This window comes from Chinchilla lanigera, unplaced genomic scaffold (genome assembly GCF_000276665.1).
Source record: "Chinchilla lanigera isolate Chin_1 unplaced genomic scaffold, ChiLan1.0 scaffold00015, whole genome shotgun sequence".
Classification (NCBI taxonomy): domain Eukaryota; kingdom Metazoa; phylum Chordata; class Mammalia; order Rodentia; family Chinchillidae; genus Chinchilla; species Chinchilla lanigera.
In genome coordinates this window covers 1,861,896-1,874,361 of record NW_004955416.1, presented here as the reverse complement: position 1 = coordinate 1,874,361, position 12,466 = coordinate 1,861,896, and the positions used below count along the sequence as shown (strand labels likewise).

Sequence of the window (12,466 nt, the reverse complement as noted above, 5' to 3'; positions counted from 1 at the left end):
ACATATCATTTTGTCCCACGGTTGGTGGTATTAACTTTGTCCTTTTGCTAAAGTTATGTTCGCTGCACTTCTCTAGTGTAAAATCATCATTTCTCCACTGAAATTAATAGTTAGTCTGTAAGAAAATACCTTGAGACTGCATAGATGTTCTGTTCTCTGTTAAACTTTTAATCAATATGTTTATCATCCGTGGGTGATGTTTACCAGAACCAATTATAAGTAGGATAGTTTCAAAATGGTGGTTTTTCTTATTCTTTTATTCTTTCTGCAAGTTTCCCCTGCTTATCCCTGCTGCCCACTTCTGTCATGCATCTATAAATGTGTTTATTTATCTGGTATCAGTATGGATTCATGGATTCCTGTTATTGATTATGACGTTCTAACAGTCCTAGTGAGGCCAGTTGGAGTCCCTTCAGTGCCTTTTCTTCCCCTCTGACATGACTCCATCACTTCCTTACTTTCTGACCTAGTGAGATATTCCAGCTTCATTCATCCTCACAGGTCTCTGCCCTAGCCCAGAGTCAGATATTTCTCCAAGAAGCCCCCCACTCCTCCCACCCCGATTCCACTTAGGAATGAAATCTGAAACTCGGAACTGGGCAGGTGTCCAAAATCTTGATGGCACAATGGAAAGCCCTCATCATGAATTTAAACCTGCTCCTCGCATAGAAAGCAGGCTCATTGCTCCCGAAGGAGTGAGCAGTGAATGGGTGTCAGAAGAGATGAGCGGTTTCCCCCCATCCATTTTGTATACTTATTTTAGACCCACACTATACTTGCCATCCCCAGACAGGAACAGGGCTAATGGAGAATGCCCAGCCACTTTGCTGCAGGCGTGAGGAAGCACTGATCTACTTATCCTAATCCTAGCTCTCGGGGTAATGCCAGCACCATCTTTGAGATAAAGATTTGCCAGACCTTTTGTCTTTCTTTTTGAATGTGGGCTTTTATGGGTGTAATCTGCTCCACAATCTAAAGGGCATTATGATTCGGCTGCTTTTCCCTGGTGGCCCAGCGGAAACCGTTCCAGCAGTGGCTGGCAGTCTATCCCATGGCACCAGCTCCCAGGCCTCTCTGTACTTTGCCAGCTCAGGCAGCTGGGCAGGACTGTGCATAGGAGGGCCACTGTTCTCGCCCTCTTTCTGCACTGCCTCCCTTCCCTGGCTCTGACACCAACATGCAGAATGTTCTCTGTGCACCAGACGCTGTTTATGTTCGCAGACCAGAGGGAACAAGTCCAGTGGCAGTACCCATGCCTGCCTGTCTTGTCTCCCTTGTGATATTCACTTGATCTGTTTGTTCCTCAACTGAGCAGAAGAAAAGCCATGGCCAGTACTGCATTGTTAGTTTGGGCACTGGAGGCCCCTTCATTCCTGGCACAGCGTCCCTGCAGAGTTGAGGTCAGGTGAGGGGTAAGCGTGGTAAACTGCAGGCGGGGTAGATTTTAATGACTGTGAAAAAGATGAAGCTCACTTTCTACTTGGCACTTTCACTTTCACACCTACAATTAAGAAAGAAAAAAAAGACACCTTTATAACCAGAGAGCTCAGAGATACAAGTGTTATAGAAACTTGTTCCTCACTAGAATGCTATCATTTTTTTTAAAGTCAGTATTAAGATATTTTCTTTAGTGGACATTGACTCATCTCTTTTATACATTATTTCCTTTCTGATTAAAAAAAATCAAATAGAACAACACAAGTAAAACACCCAATTCTGCCTTCAGGTTTAACGCTCTGTCTTTTATAATCTCAGTAGATGGGAAATGTGTTGAGCATGTGTCTGATATTCTAGAGCTCATTTAAGTCCAATGTGTGTCTGAAATGCAGCAATATGTGGAAACACTTATATAAACTGCGGCAACAGAGCGCTTTTTCTCCCCCCACCAACATAACTCGCCTTTCTGCCAAGAAGTTTTTTGGCAGTTTTTAAAAGGTTTACTCTATTAAAAATGTTATAGACCAAATGGTTTTCCAATTGTCTTCACTGGGGGCACTGACTTCAGCCCCAGAAGAGAGGCGTGCAGAAGTTCTAGGGTCTTGTTTATTTACACAGAAAATTGTTGTTAATTGTCAGACACTGCTCTAGAGAACAGTTTATGTGTACAGTTCATGAAAAGGGAGTTTGGTATTGAGATAAAATTATTTATTTTAAACAAAGGCCGTTCAAAGTGAGGAGATGGGTTTCCAGATCCCTTGTGTTTTATAAAATGCCATATTTTCCTGTTTATGTGATTGTTGATGACACTGTGTGCCTCGGGGCCCTGCAGAGGGCTGTATGAAAGCTGCACTTGTGGTCTATCTTCCTGACATGACATTCCTTTCATCTAGCTTTGTTTCCAAAATATGTGTATGCAAATATCCAAGGGACACACCAAGTGTTGCTTTTAAAATAGACATTCACCAAATTTGATCCATACTTGTGCTTATGTGTTTTCTTTTCTCCCCACTCTAGAACAAGAATCTCCTTTATGCGAAGATGAAGGGAGGACAGAGGCGGAAGCGGAGGGTAACGTGCACTGGTTGGGCTGTTGTAGGGGAAAATTAATGTTTGCTGAGTGGGGGATTTGACAAGTAGGAGCCTTCAGCTGTTGGAAAGTAGCAGAATCCTGTCCCATGCAATGCTGAGGGCTGAGCAGAGGTCTTGTGTGACTGGGCCCACACCTAAAACGTCAGGCCTTGACTTCCAGGATAACTTCCCCAAACTTAAGCACACAATTTTTAGTGGAATGCCCAGTTTTGTGGTGATTCCATCCCTTGTGTTTGGTCAGAGGGTATGTATTGTATCCCCCGACTTGGGTGGGAGATGTAGGGGATACCTGACAGACAGTAGGTCTTCCTTCAAAGGGTCTGCAGGCCAGTGGATGAAACCACTGATACATCTGCATCCTTTATATAAAAACAAGACAAGAATAAGGAAGCGTCAAACTGTAAGCTCCAAGCCATCATTATAAAGGAATGTGGGAGCAAAAGACTAGATGAATAAACCTTATTTCTCCTACATCTCTTTCCTCTTGGCCCAGCCAGACTGACGCAGAATTCCTTCCATCTGCCATATTTGTTTGCTGACTACTGAGTTTACTGAATAAGTTACTAACTATCCCAGGGCTGTCCAAGGTGGGATCTTGGTGTGAGTGCTCTATATTTAGCTACTGTGTATACGGCTTTATCTCATGTAAAGCTGAATGCTAAATTTGCTTTGTGATTCTAATGCATTTTATGGCACTGAGACTTAATAAGTGATCAGTGTCTGTTCTGCTAATCCACTGGTATTTTATAGGCAGAAAGGCCTGGACACTAGCCTTCTTCCTGACCAGATTGGAGAGGCCAGGAAGAAAGAACCTCATTATTACACAGTAAATTACCATAAGATAGTAACCATGTTAGTTGAAATATACAAAGCGAAACACATATCCAAACATATAACCATTTATTCAGAATAGCAAATACCTGAATCCTGGCAAAATTTGGGAATCGGGACAGTGGTAACTATGATCATCCTGAACAGTTCTGCCAAATTTAGAGAGTTCTTTAAGAGGTGTGAATTTCAGGTTTCAACATTAATCCTCTAGCTGCTGTGCCTCCCAGCAATACACAGAAGACCTACGGCCAATTTCCTACGTGAGAAGCATAAACTTGTTACATCTGGAAACAGATATTGTTTGGGAGAGTTAACAGGGTTATTAGTGGTTTTCATTGGTGATTGTAGCTTCCAGTGGCAGATGGTGACAGGAAGAGTGTAATATGCTTCTGAGAGAACGTCAAGAAATTCTATTCTAGGAGTTCAGAATACACATAATTTACCAGGAAGATGGCTTGCATATCTCCCCAAGGCACAAAGGGGACATTTCCAAATAAGACCAATGATTGGCCCCAAATGAATAACTCAGCCTGTTACTTTGCCTTTTCTTCCTGGCCCACCATTCCTTGAACCCTGACTCACTGAATGACTGTGGGTCACAAGCTACGTTGCTTTTCCTTGAGACCAGTGATTACCAACACTCAAAATTCAGCTGGGACACATATTATAAAGGACTTTACTTTGGCCTCAACTCCCTCCACATGGAAAAGGCTTAGCATCTAGGAAAATAAAAGTCGCATTGACCCAAAGGTATCAAATTCTTCCTATTCTCAGGCATCGATAAAGACCCATTCTCAGACCATAAGCCATGAACCCCTCTGGACTATTGAGAAAGCAGAAGTTGCCTCTCAACAACATCAGACTTTAGATGGTGTTCCCTTCTTACTTGAAAACCTTAGCCACCGCCTCAAGAACATCAATCGATATAAAGAAATTATGGGCTTGCTTTTCTGAAAAATCAACACATCCCCCAAGGAGGCTGATCATCTGCTGAGGGTTTTTAGGAGACATTCCCGGGGTTCTTTCATAATGTACTCTGTATAAACTAACTAGTCCTCCCCTGAGTGATTGAGAAGACAAATATAAAAGTGCCTTGCCCTCTGTAGAACATAATGGAAACCAAGGCTCATTATTATTATTACTCTCAAGTGCTGGATTCAAACCTGACAATTAAGCATTCATCATGAAGTTCAAGTGACTGCTTCTTTTCCTCCCTATGCATTTTCTTCTCTTTACCTCCAATCTCTGACATTTTCTGGATCTGGATAGCAGGACTTTTTCCCATGATATTTGATATTTGGTAAACACGAGCATCTCATAGTCTCTTTTAACATAATAGAATTTTTGGAATAAATATTATCACTAAATAGAAAAATATTTATGGCATTAAATAGACTTTTTCAGTGCACATTTCTGCTACCCAGATCCCCCAGGATAGGCCAGACCACTCTAGGTGACAACACCTAAAAGAAAAAATATTGTTTTGGAAACGACATGCTACTTTTTTAGCTACCAAGGGGCCTTGCTTACTTTGTAATTCCCACCTTATTTGTGATGGATCCGTGCACAGTGAGTTATATCTTTAATAATTAATGCTTTTGCCAGTCAGAATGTGTAAAGACATTTACAAATACTAAGCTCAGGTTCTATTCCTCTTTGGGAGAGTTTTGCTAACCTTTCCAGAAAGCCACAGCAGGTCAGTCCCATGGGCAAGAGAGAGTCACCTGTGAATGAACTGCCCCCATCCTTTCATGGAGGCTTGGCATGTAACAGACTTGTTGGTCATCTGTAACTACAACCTCTTTTTTATATTTTTGTTCCATTACTGGAAGGCAATTTAAATAAACAAATATCTTCCAAATCTTTGAAATTTTTTTTTTTTCTTGCTAAACACTGTGTTGTAAAGCTTCAATTACTAGCCCAAATCCAAACCTCAAAAACTAGATAGAGATTAGAGAAGGAATGGAAAAACCCTGACTCATTTGGAATATCACAGATACAAGAGATTTCAGAGTATGGAGTCTTGAATCAAAACAAAGTAGAGGTCCAGAAAATGTCCTTCTTTGTAAATGATCACTCAAGCCCTTCCCTTAATGAATCTCTTTGGTGGATGCTGGCATGGAAGAAGCAGTCCTAACTATAGGATGACCTGGGGCCAATTTTGAGGTTCTAATTCTCACTTGGCCCAACTCTGTCACCTATTTTAGAACATTCATCTAATAAGATAATTTAATGTTCTTCAGATTCCCTCTCCTACCTACATAATGACATAGAATAATAATTCTCTTTCCTATGGAGAAAGAGCTTAGTTTAGCTGGTTCATCCCAAATCTTTTTGCCCAAAATAATTGCTTAAAAGCCACATTTCAATTCATAAAGAACTCTATGGTTGTATGGATGACACACTTACTGAGTTATATTCATAAGCCACTGAGGTATTAATCAGTGCATTAAATAATCTTTTAGTAGGTGGTGGGTAACACTGTTACCTTGTCATTAAGCCAATAGATAAGACACAATTACCGTTCACTTCTTTTGTGAAATGTCTGCATCTGATGTTCACATATAATACCAAACCATTCTTGTTTTCAGAGTGTCAATCCGTATCTACAAGGACAGAGGCTGGACAATGTTGTCGCAAAGAAGTCTGTGCCCCATTTTTCAGATGAGGAGAAGGACCCAGAATAAAGAGAAGATGCTGAGTGGAAACTCGCGCCCCTTGCCACTACTGTGCATGAGTCACTAAAGCCCCTGCAAATAGCAGTATGTTTCCGATTCAGATAATTATGGATGAAAAGCAGCTGTTCTTGCATCGTCCTTCACACTGATGGCTCAGCTTTCTGCTAAGTTAGAATAAGAGTTCTTTTTGTCTTTTTTTTTTTTTAATGTGGATCTGCACTCAACATTAACATTAAAATGTATACGTCAAGTACAATAAAAAATAAGACTAGGAAATACTCAGATTTCTTGCAGTTTAAATGGTGTTTGGGGCTGTGCTGTTTTGGCCATGTCTGCAAAAAACCTGACATTTGATTTTGATTATGCAATGCATCCAGCCCTCAGGCCTTGTTACACACCAATAAAGAAGTCTGTGCTCACAGGGAGGACCTGACATATCTCTCTTGGCTGTATCTTAGTAAATGTTTATTCAAGCATTGGCATGTGAATGTGAGTTTTTTTGGAACAATATAGAGAACAATTTTCTTATTTACTAGAACAACCTTACATACATGTTCTTGTCTGATCTTAATAGTGAGGGTATAACAAGGGTTGAAGTAAATGAACCAAGTATTATCCCAACTTTACAGGTGATAGAACTAAGAATGATTAACACACCACTGAATATAATCAGCAAAACTCATATGGAAGACTACAGAGAGATAGCCTGGCTTTTTTCAATACATAAATTTCAGCTGGTGGGGGATATTATAGATTGTAAAGGATCTAAGGGACATAAGAGATATGAATGAAATAACAGGGTCATCTTTGCATCCTGACTCAAGTATATAAATTTTAAAAAAATTGACCAGTTAGAGAGATTTGAGCAGTGACTGGATGTTTGGTGCCATTTAGTTCTTACATGGTATTATGATATTTTTCGGATCCCTTATCTCTTAGGGATAAGCATTAAATGTTGACTAGATTAAAATGATGTTCTAGATTTTGTTTGAAATAATCCAGTGGTAGTGTTGGGGGTGGGCAGAGGGATGAATCCAGATTGGCCATGAATTGAGAGCTATAGGTCATGTGTAGATGAACACTCATTTTACTTCTACCTTAATATTTGTGTATATTTGAAATTTCCTACACTACAACCACATTTAAAGGTTAAAGTTAATGGTAGGTTACAGTAAACATTGGCCTGGGAATAGCAGTGTAGGACAAGGTGGAAAGTTTTATGGATAAGGCTGTGGAAAATATGAGAAAACAAAACAGAAGATTAATGAAGATACTTTTCCTGGGCATCATGGAAGAAGTAACAGGGAGGAATATGGAAGAGAAAGTCTGGATCGTGGCTTGGTGAACTGGATGACAAGCACAGAGTAGCTGGTAGGAAAAGGGATTTTTGTGAAAGAAGGAAGAAAACATGCAGGCAGTGCAGACGGGGAGTGGGGGGAGGGCTCCATTGAAGAGCCACGAGCTGTGTCATCCGGGCAGAGTCCAGCCACATCTACAGCAGAGACACACTGATTCACCTGTGGGCTGGGAGGGGTGGTTACCTCCTGTCTCAGTCTATCAGCCTTTCCACAATGCTCCAGTAAGGAACTTTGAAACCAGGAAGGTGGGTGAAGCCACCTCAGGGACATGCAGAGAACAAAAGAAGAGCATATCTGACACATTAGCCAACATGTAAGGCGCACTGTGTTAGTGCTATCAGCCATTAATCCTGACTGCACTCCCACTGTGTGTCCAGCCTACCAGAGATGGCCTTAGGACACCTGTATTCTCAGAGGAGTTTCCAGTGGGGCCATTCCAGAAAAGAATTTCCTCTCTTTGTGCTGCTAGGAGACAGAGAGATAACCAGCAGGTCGTTCAGGGTTCTCAGCAGCATGTGTTTGAAGCTACCCTCTGCTCCTATTGCCTACCATATAAGTTTCCAGTTTTAGATTTCTAGGGGTGGCTGTTCAAAATGTATTTGTCTAAACAATGAAGAACATTTCAGGATCCGCCTGAGGTTCCTGAATAGACAAATGCTCACCTAGAAGTGTTTTTTACCAGGGAGGTAGGGATCTGTCTGCGTTGGGCAGCTACCTCGAGGTGATGAGACCTTAGAAAACTGTAATCATCCACTTGACTTACACACAGTGACTGCCAGACAAGGAGAATTTTTAGAATAAATATTATCACTACCACCCACTCTGCACTTCCCAATCTCCTGAAACCGAATTCACTTCTTTCTCTGTTTACGTAGCTAGGGACAAAGAGCAGCATAAACATATTTACTCCTCTTCTTCCCTTTGAAAGTTTTCAGAGATAACAAGTTTCACTGAGACATGCCAGTTAAGAGCCATGATCATAGGCATATGGTCTGGGAAGAGAAATCTCCAGGTCCTCTGTATCTGCTACAGAATAACATAGTGATTACTAAGATGCCAGTACCTTGGCCCAGAAAAATGGATACATTTATTTAAAATAACAAATCCAGTAAGATTGTCAGTTCTAGAAACTCAGTCCTCCTGAAAAGAGTATGAGAGTGGGGAATGAGAGAGCTGGGGGAAAGTTAGTCATTATACCGACTGTTGGGCAGGCAGGCATGCACAGGAGAGAAAGTGAGAGAACAGTAAGGGTGCAAGTTGAGAAGCTCTGCTTCTGGGGCTTCTTTATGAAATAAGTTATAGAAAATACTGATCCAGTTACGTATCTGTGTGTGTTGGTAGGAGGCACTACAAAAAGATGAAGGAAAAGCAGCTGTGGAACTTACTGCTAAAGTTCATGCAGTGTGCTCAGAAAATCCCATGCCCACATTTTGCGGATGGCATTATAGATCTATCAGAATGGCAAATAAATATGTTGGGACCTGAGGATGCTGAGCTAGTAGGATTGAGTAGGGTACTGCAGTGGCTCCCATTTAGAACCTAGATAAATCAATATATGTGAAAGCTCCCAATTCTGGACTCTGGTAAACTCATTATTATCTCAGAATTTTAAAATGTAACAGAACGAAATAGATTCTACCTGTTCTCTGACACCCAAGAATAGTTTGTACACCCAAACCTTCCCTGGAGTCCTTTCTGCCCTGATGTCAAAGTCAGTGAATATGGCACTTGAGGGAGAAAAGACAATCCATCAGAGAGTCTGAACTGTGAAGGCACCTAGTGCGCTATTGGGTCCCTATTACTGTGCAATCAATATGAGCACTGCATGTACTCAGAAATATAGTGACAGTTATTTTTATGTTTCCAAGAACTTTTCAAGCACACACCTGACTTAGCAACAGGTAGTCCAGAGTCTCCCTCTTCAGGGCCCTTTCAAACATTTGTGTAAGAATTTCAAGGTTGTTCATCAATCAGAAGTGGGAAGTGAAGTTAGAGCACCCTTAATCCACAGTTGCAGGTGTTTCTAAATTAAAATCCAGCTTCAGGACTACATGGAACTTCTCCAATTATGTGCTGCCTCACTACTGTCTAATCCTATCCTTCCTCCAAGATCCGGTGATTGCTTTTAAAAGCCAAGCAAAAGCAACTAATATACACATTTATACACTTTTGACAAGACGTGGGATCTTACCATGCTGTACCTACATAATCAGGAGGAGCCAGTGGCTCTTCCTCCAAGTGTATTACTCATGTAGTCTCTGCCTTCTTGTCCTCCACACACAGAGGAGGATGTCATTCAACACAGCCTTTCACTGGGACCTCGGGTTTATTTCTTTTAAAAAGTTTTAAAAATTTTTATTAGTAAATGTTTTCAGTACATAATGATTACATTCATTGTGGGAAATTGGCAAAAGTACATAACATCTCAGTTTTATTTTTCTTTTTCCCCTCCATCCACATTTAAATTTTTTTTCTTTTTTGTTAGCATCAGATTCATTTACTTATTTTATAAGTCCTTATCGAATTAGTTATAATAAACATGGATTAAGCCAGACATGCAGTCAAAAAAACATACAAAAACATATAAAGTATATAAAATGTGGATGACCACCTAGGTGACTCTCCTTGAAAGAGGAGCAGTCACCTCTATTTTGGCTGAGCCTGACCCTATTTTCATGTACTGAGATGTACAGAGCTGGCTAGGACTTTTCCTTATCCCTTCAATTGGCTTTAAGCAATGCATATCAGTCTATTAGAGGTGCTGATGGTGGTCTTTGGAGATGGCAGGTGTGTTTCCCCAGACCCCCTGTTGTGCCCTTGAGTGAGCCTGGATGAGGCGGGATGTGTGAGCCAATGCTCCACACTGTCAACTGGGATCAAGCCTTGGGATAGAGGCTATGACGTCCTGGAGCTTGAAAGATTACTCATCAGAGCTGAAGTACCCACCCAAAAACATTAGATACTATCTCAGTTGTGTTATGTAGATTACTCTTTCTGCATACCCTCCTTGCTGCATTTGCAGAGGTGATTTCAGGCCTCCTACCTAGCCCAGCTCATGCTACTCACCTACTTCCCACTGTTCTCACAGTCACTCATCCTCAAGCCACTCCCTTCTTCATGAATGAATAAAAACTGGGTTCAGCCTTGGGTCAAGGCCTTTGTTCTGGATGGCCATCATTATGGCTGGACTTAGGACCCCTTGGCTCCCCATAACTACAAATATGCCTTGCTGTCTCTATTCTCGCCATGGGTTACACTGGACCTGGTAGATTGGAATTAACTCACTAGAATTCCAATAACTTTTCTTGGGATTACAAATACAAACTTCCTGGGCCATGATGAGGACTGGGAAGGGCTCTGTCTATAAAACACATAAGATACTTCCAGTAAGGTGGCAGAGAAATAAGCAGCAACAAATCAACCTCTCCAAAGTTTGGAGTCCAGACACTAGAAAATAATAATATGGGGAAGAAAAGAACAAAAGGTGTAGGTACCTAGGACCTAGGAAATATCTGAAGGGAAAACTGGAGCCCACAAAGAAATGAAGAGACAGACCACAATGCAGAAAAAAGAAGAGGCACCTGCACTTTCTCTCCAGCTCCTGACTGGCAGCATGAGAAAGGCAGGTCAAATCTAGACACACAGTGAAAGCAGGCAAAGCAGTAAAAAATCCTTCAGGGAGAAATGCACCAGTGGAACAGAGCTGTGGATACTGTGAGCTACAACAGCTAGTGGATGACTCCAATCCAGTCCAATTGTCATATCCCTGTAAGAATCCTTGGTCAGATACCATTTTAGGGAGGGGCCAACTGAACTCAAGACTCAGAGCAGCCAAGTGTTGGCTTCAACTCAGTGGTCCTAGTATTAAACTCCCAGAGTGACTGGGAGAGTGACAACCACAGGAGATGTCCAGAGTCAGACAGCCATGGTCAAGCCAGCAAGGCACCAGTCCCAAGACCAGAGCACAGGACCAGCCTGAACGTTCATGGATTTGAAAGTATCAGAACCAGCACCCTGCCCTAATCCTACTGCAAGCTCACTGGTGATTATCTGGCATAGATCTGGGATCTAGTGGCCTCCTTTGTCTACCAGAAAGAATACAGTCACACCCTGAATTGGACACTGCCATAAATCTATAGCCATTAGAAGATAACCACAGACTTGAAATCACAGAAAAATTTCTTGCTTTTTTTTCTCCTTTTCTTTACTTTTTTCTGTTTTTTTACTGTTTCTTTTTCATGAATGATTATTGTTTTCCGATTTTCTGTTTTGTTTCATTCTTGTTTTTATTTTTTCCTTCTTTCTGTCTCTCCTATCTTTTTTACTAGTTTCCTAAGGTTTGAGTAACCTTTCTTTGTCCTTCAGCTTTGCTTTTAATCTCTTTATCTTCTATTTCTCTATTTTTTTCCTCTTCTCTATTTTAAATTTTTTACCGCTATAGTAAAATTTCTCTACTGAGTGGAAATATACTGTACATAATATTCTAATTTGTCTTGCATTTTATTATATAACTAAATCCTGTATCTATAGTTAAAGGCAACAAATTATTAGTTATCATGATTTGTCTTATTCTAGTCTGTGCTTAATGATATTTTCTTAATTAATTAACTATATAGGTACATTTCAGGGATACATAATGATCACATTTATTATAGGGAATTTGTACCTATACATGATATAACTTGATTCTTTTTTCCCCCATTCTCCTACCCTCCCTTTAAACCATCTTTCCCTCCTTTACAAATGTTTTGTTTCAATTTTTTCTTCTACTTGATTGATGCTATTGTTATTACTGATTGTACAACTTTAGCCAAGGTAACACAGTTGTTGTGATCAGTTGTTCTTCCTTGTATGCCAATACCTATATTATCTGGGAGTCATAATCAATAGTATAGTCCATTACCAAGGAAACACTAGGCCAAACAGGCTGCAACATTTCCTCCCTAATAAATTGAAGAAGCAGGATCCTGGGACACACTAAAAACCAAAAGCAATCTCTGAGAAGTAGTCATTCCCCAGAGAGGTCTCTGTACTAGTAACAAAACTACCTATCATAAACAGTTTACAAGC

At 40.7% G+C, this 12,466-nt stretch overlaps 1 protein-coding gene across 2 annotated transcripts in view; it reads left to right on the top strand.

Moving 5' to 3' along the window:
• Scg5 (secretogranin V) overlaps positions 1-6,514 on the top strand; it is a 46,658-nt gene extending 40,144 nt beyond the window's left edge. For both annotated transcript variants that reach the window (XM_005381177.2, XM_005381176.2), the window contains exons 5-6: positions 2,455-2,508; positions 5,952-6,514. In XM_005381177.2, the coding sequence (XP_005381234.1) occupies positions 2,455-2,508; positions 5,952-6,047 (150 nt within the window). In that variant the 3' untranslated portion in view covers positions 6,048-6,514. The remainder of the gene's footprint in view (positions 1-2,454; positions 2,509-5,951) is intronic.
• The last annotated feature ends 5,952 nt before the right edge of the window (positions 6,515-12,466 follow it).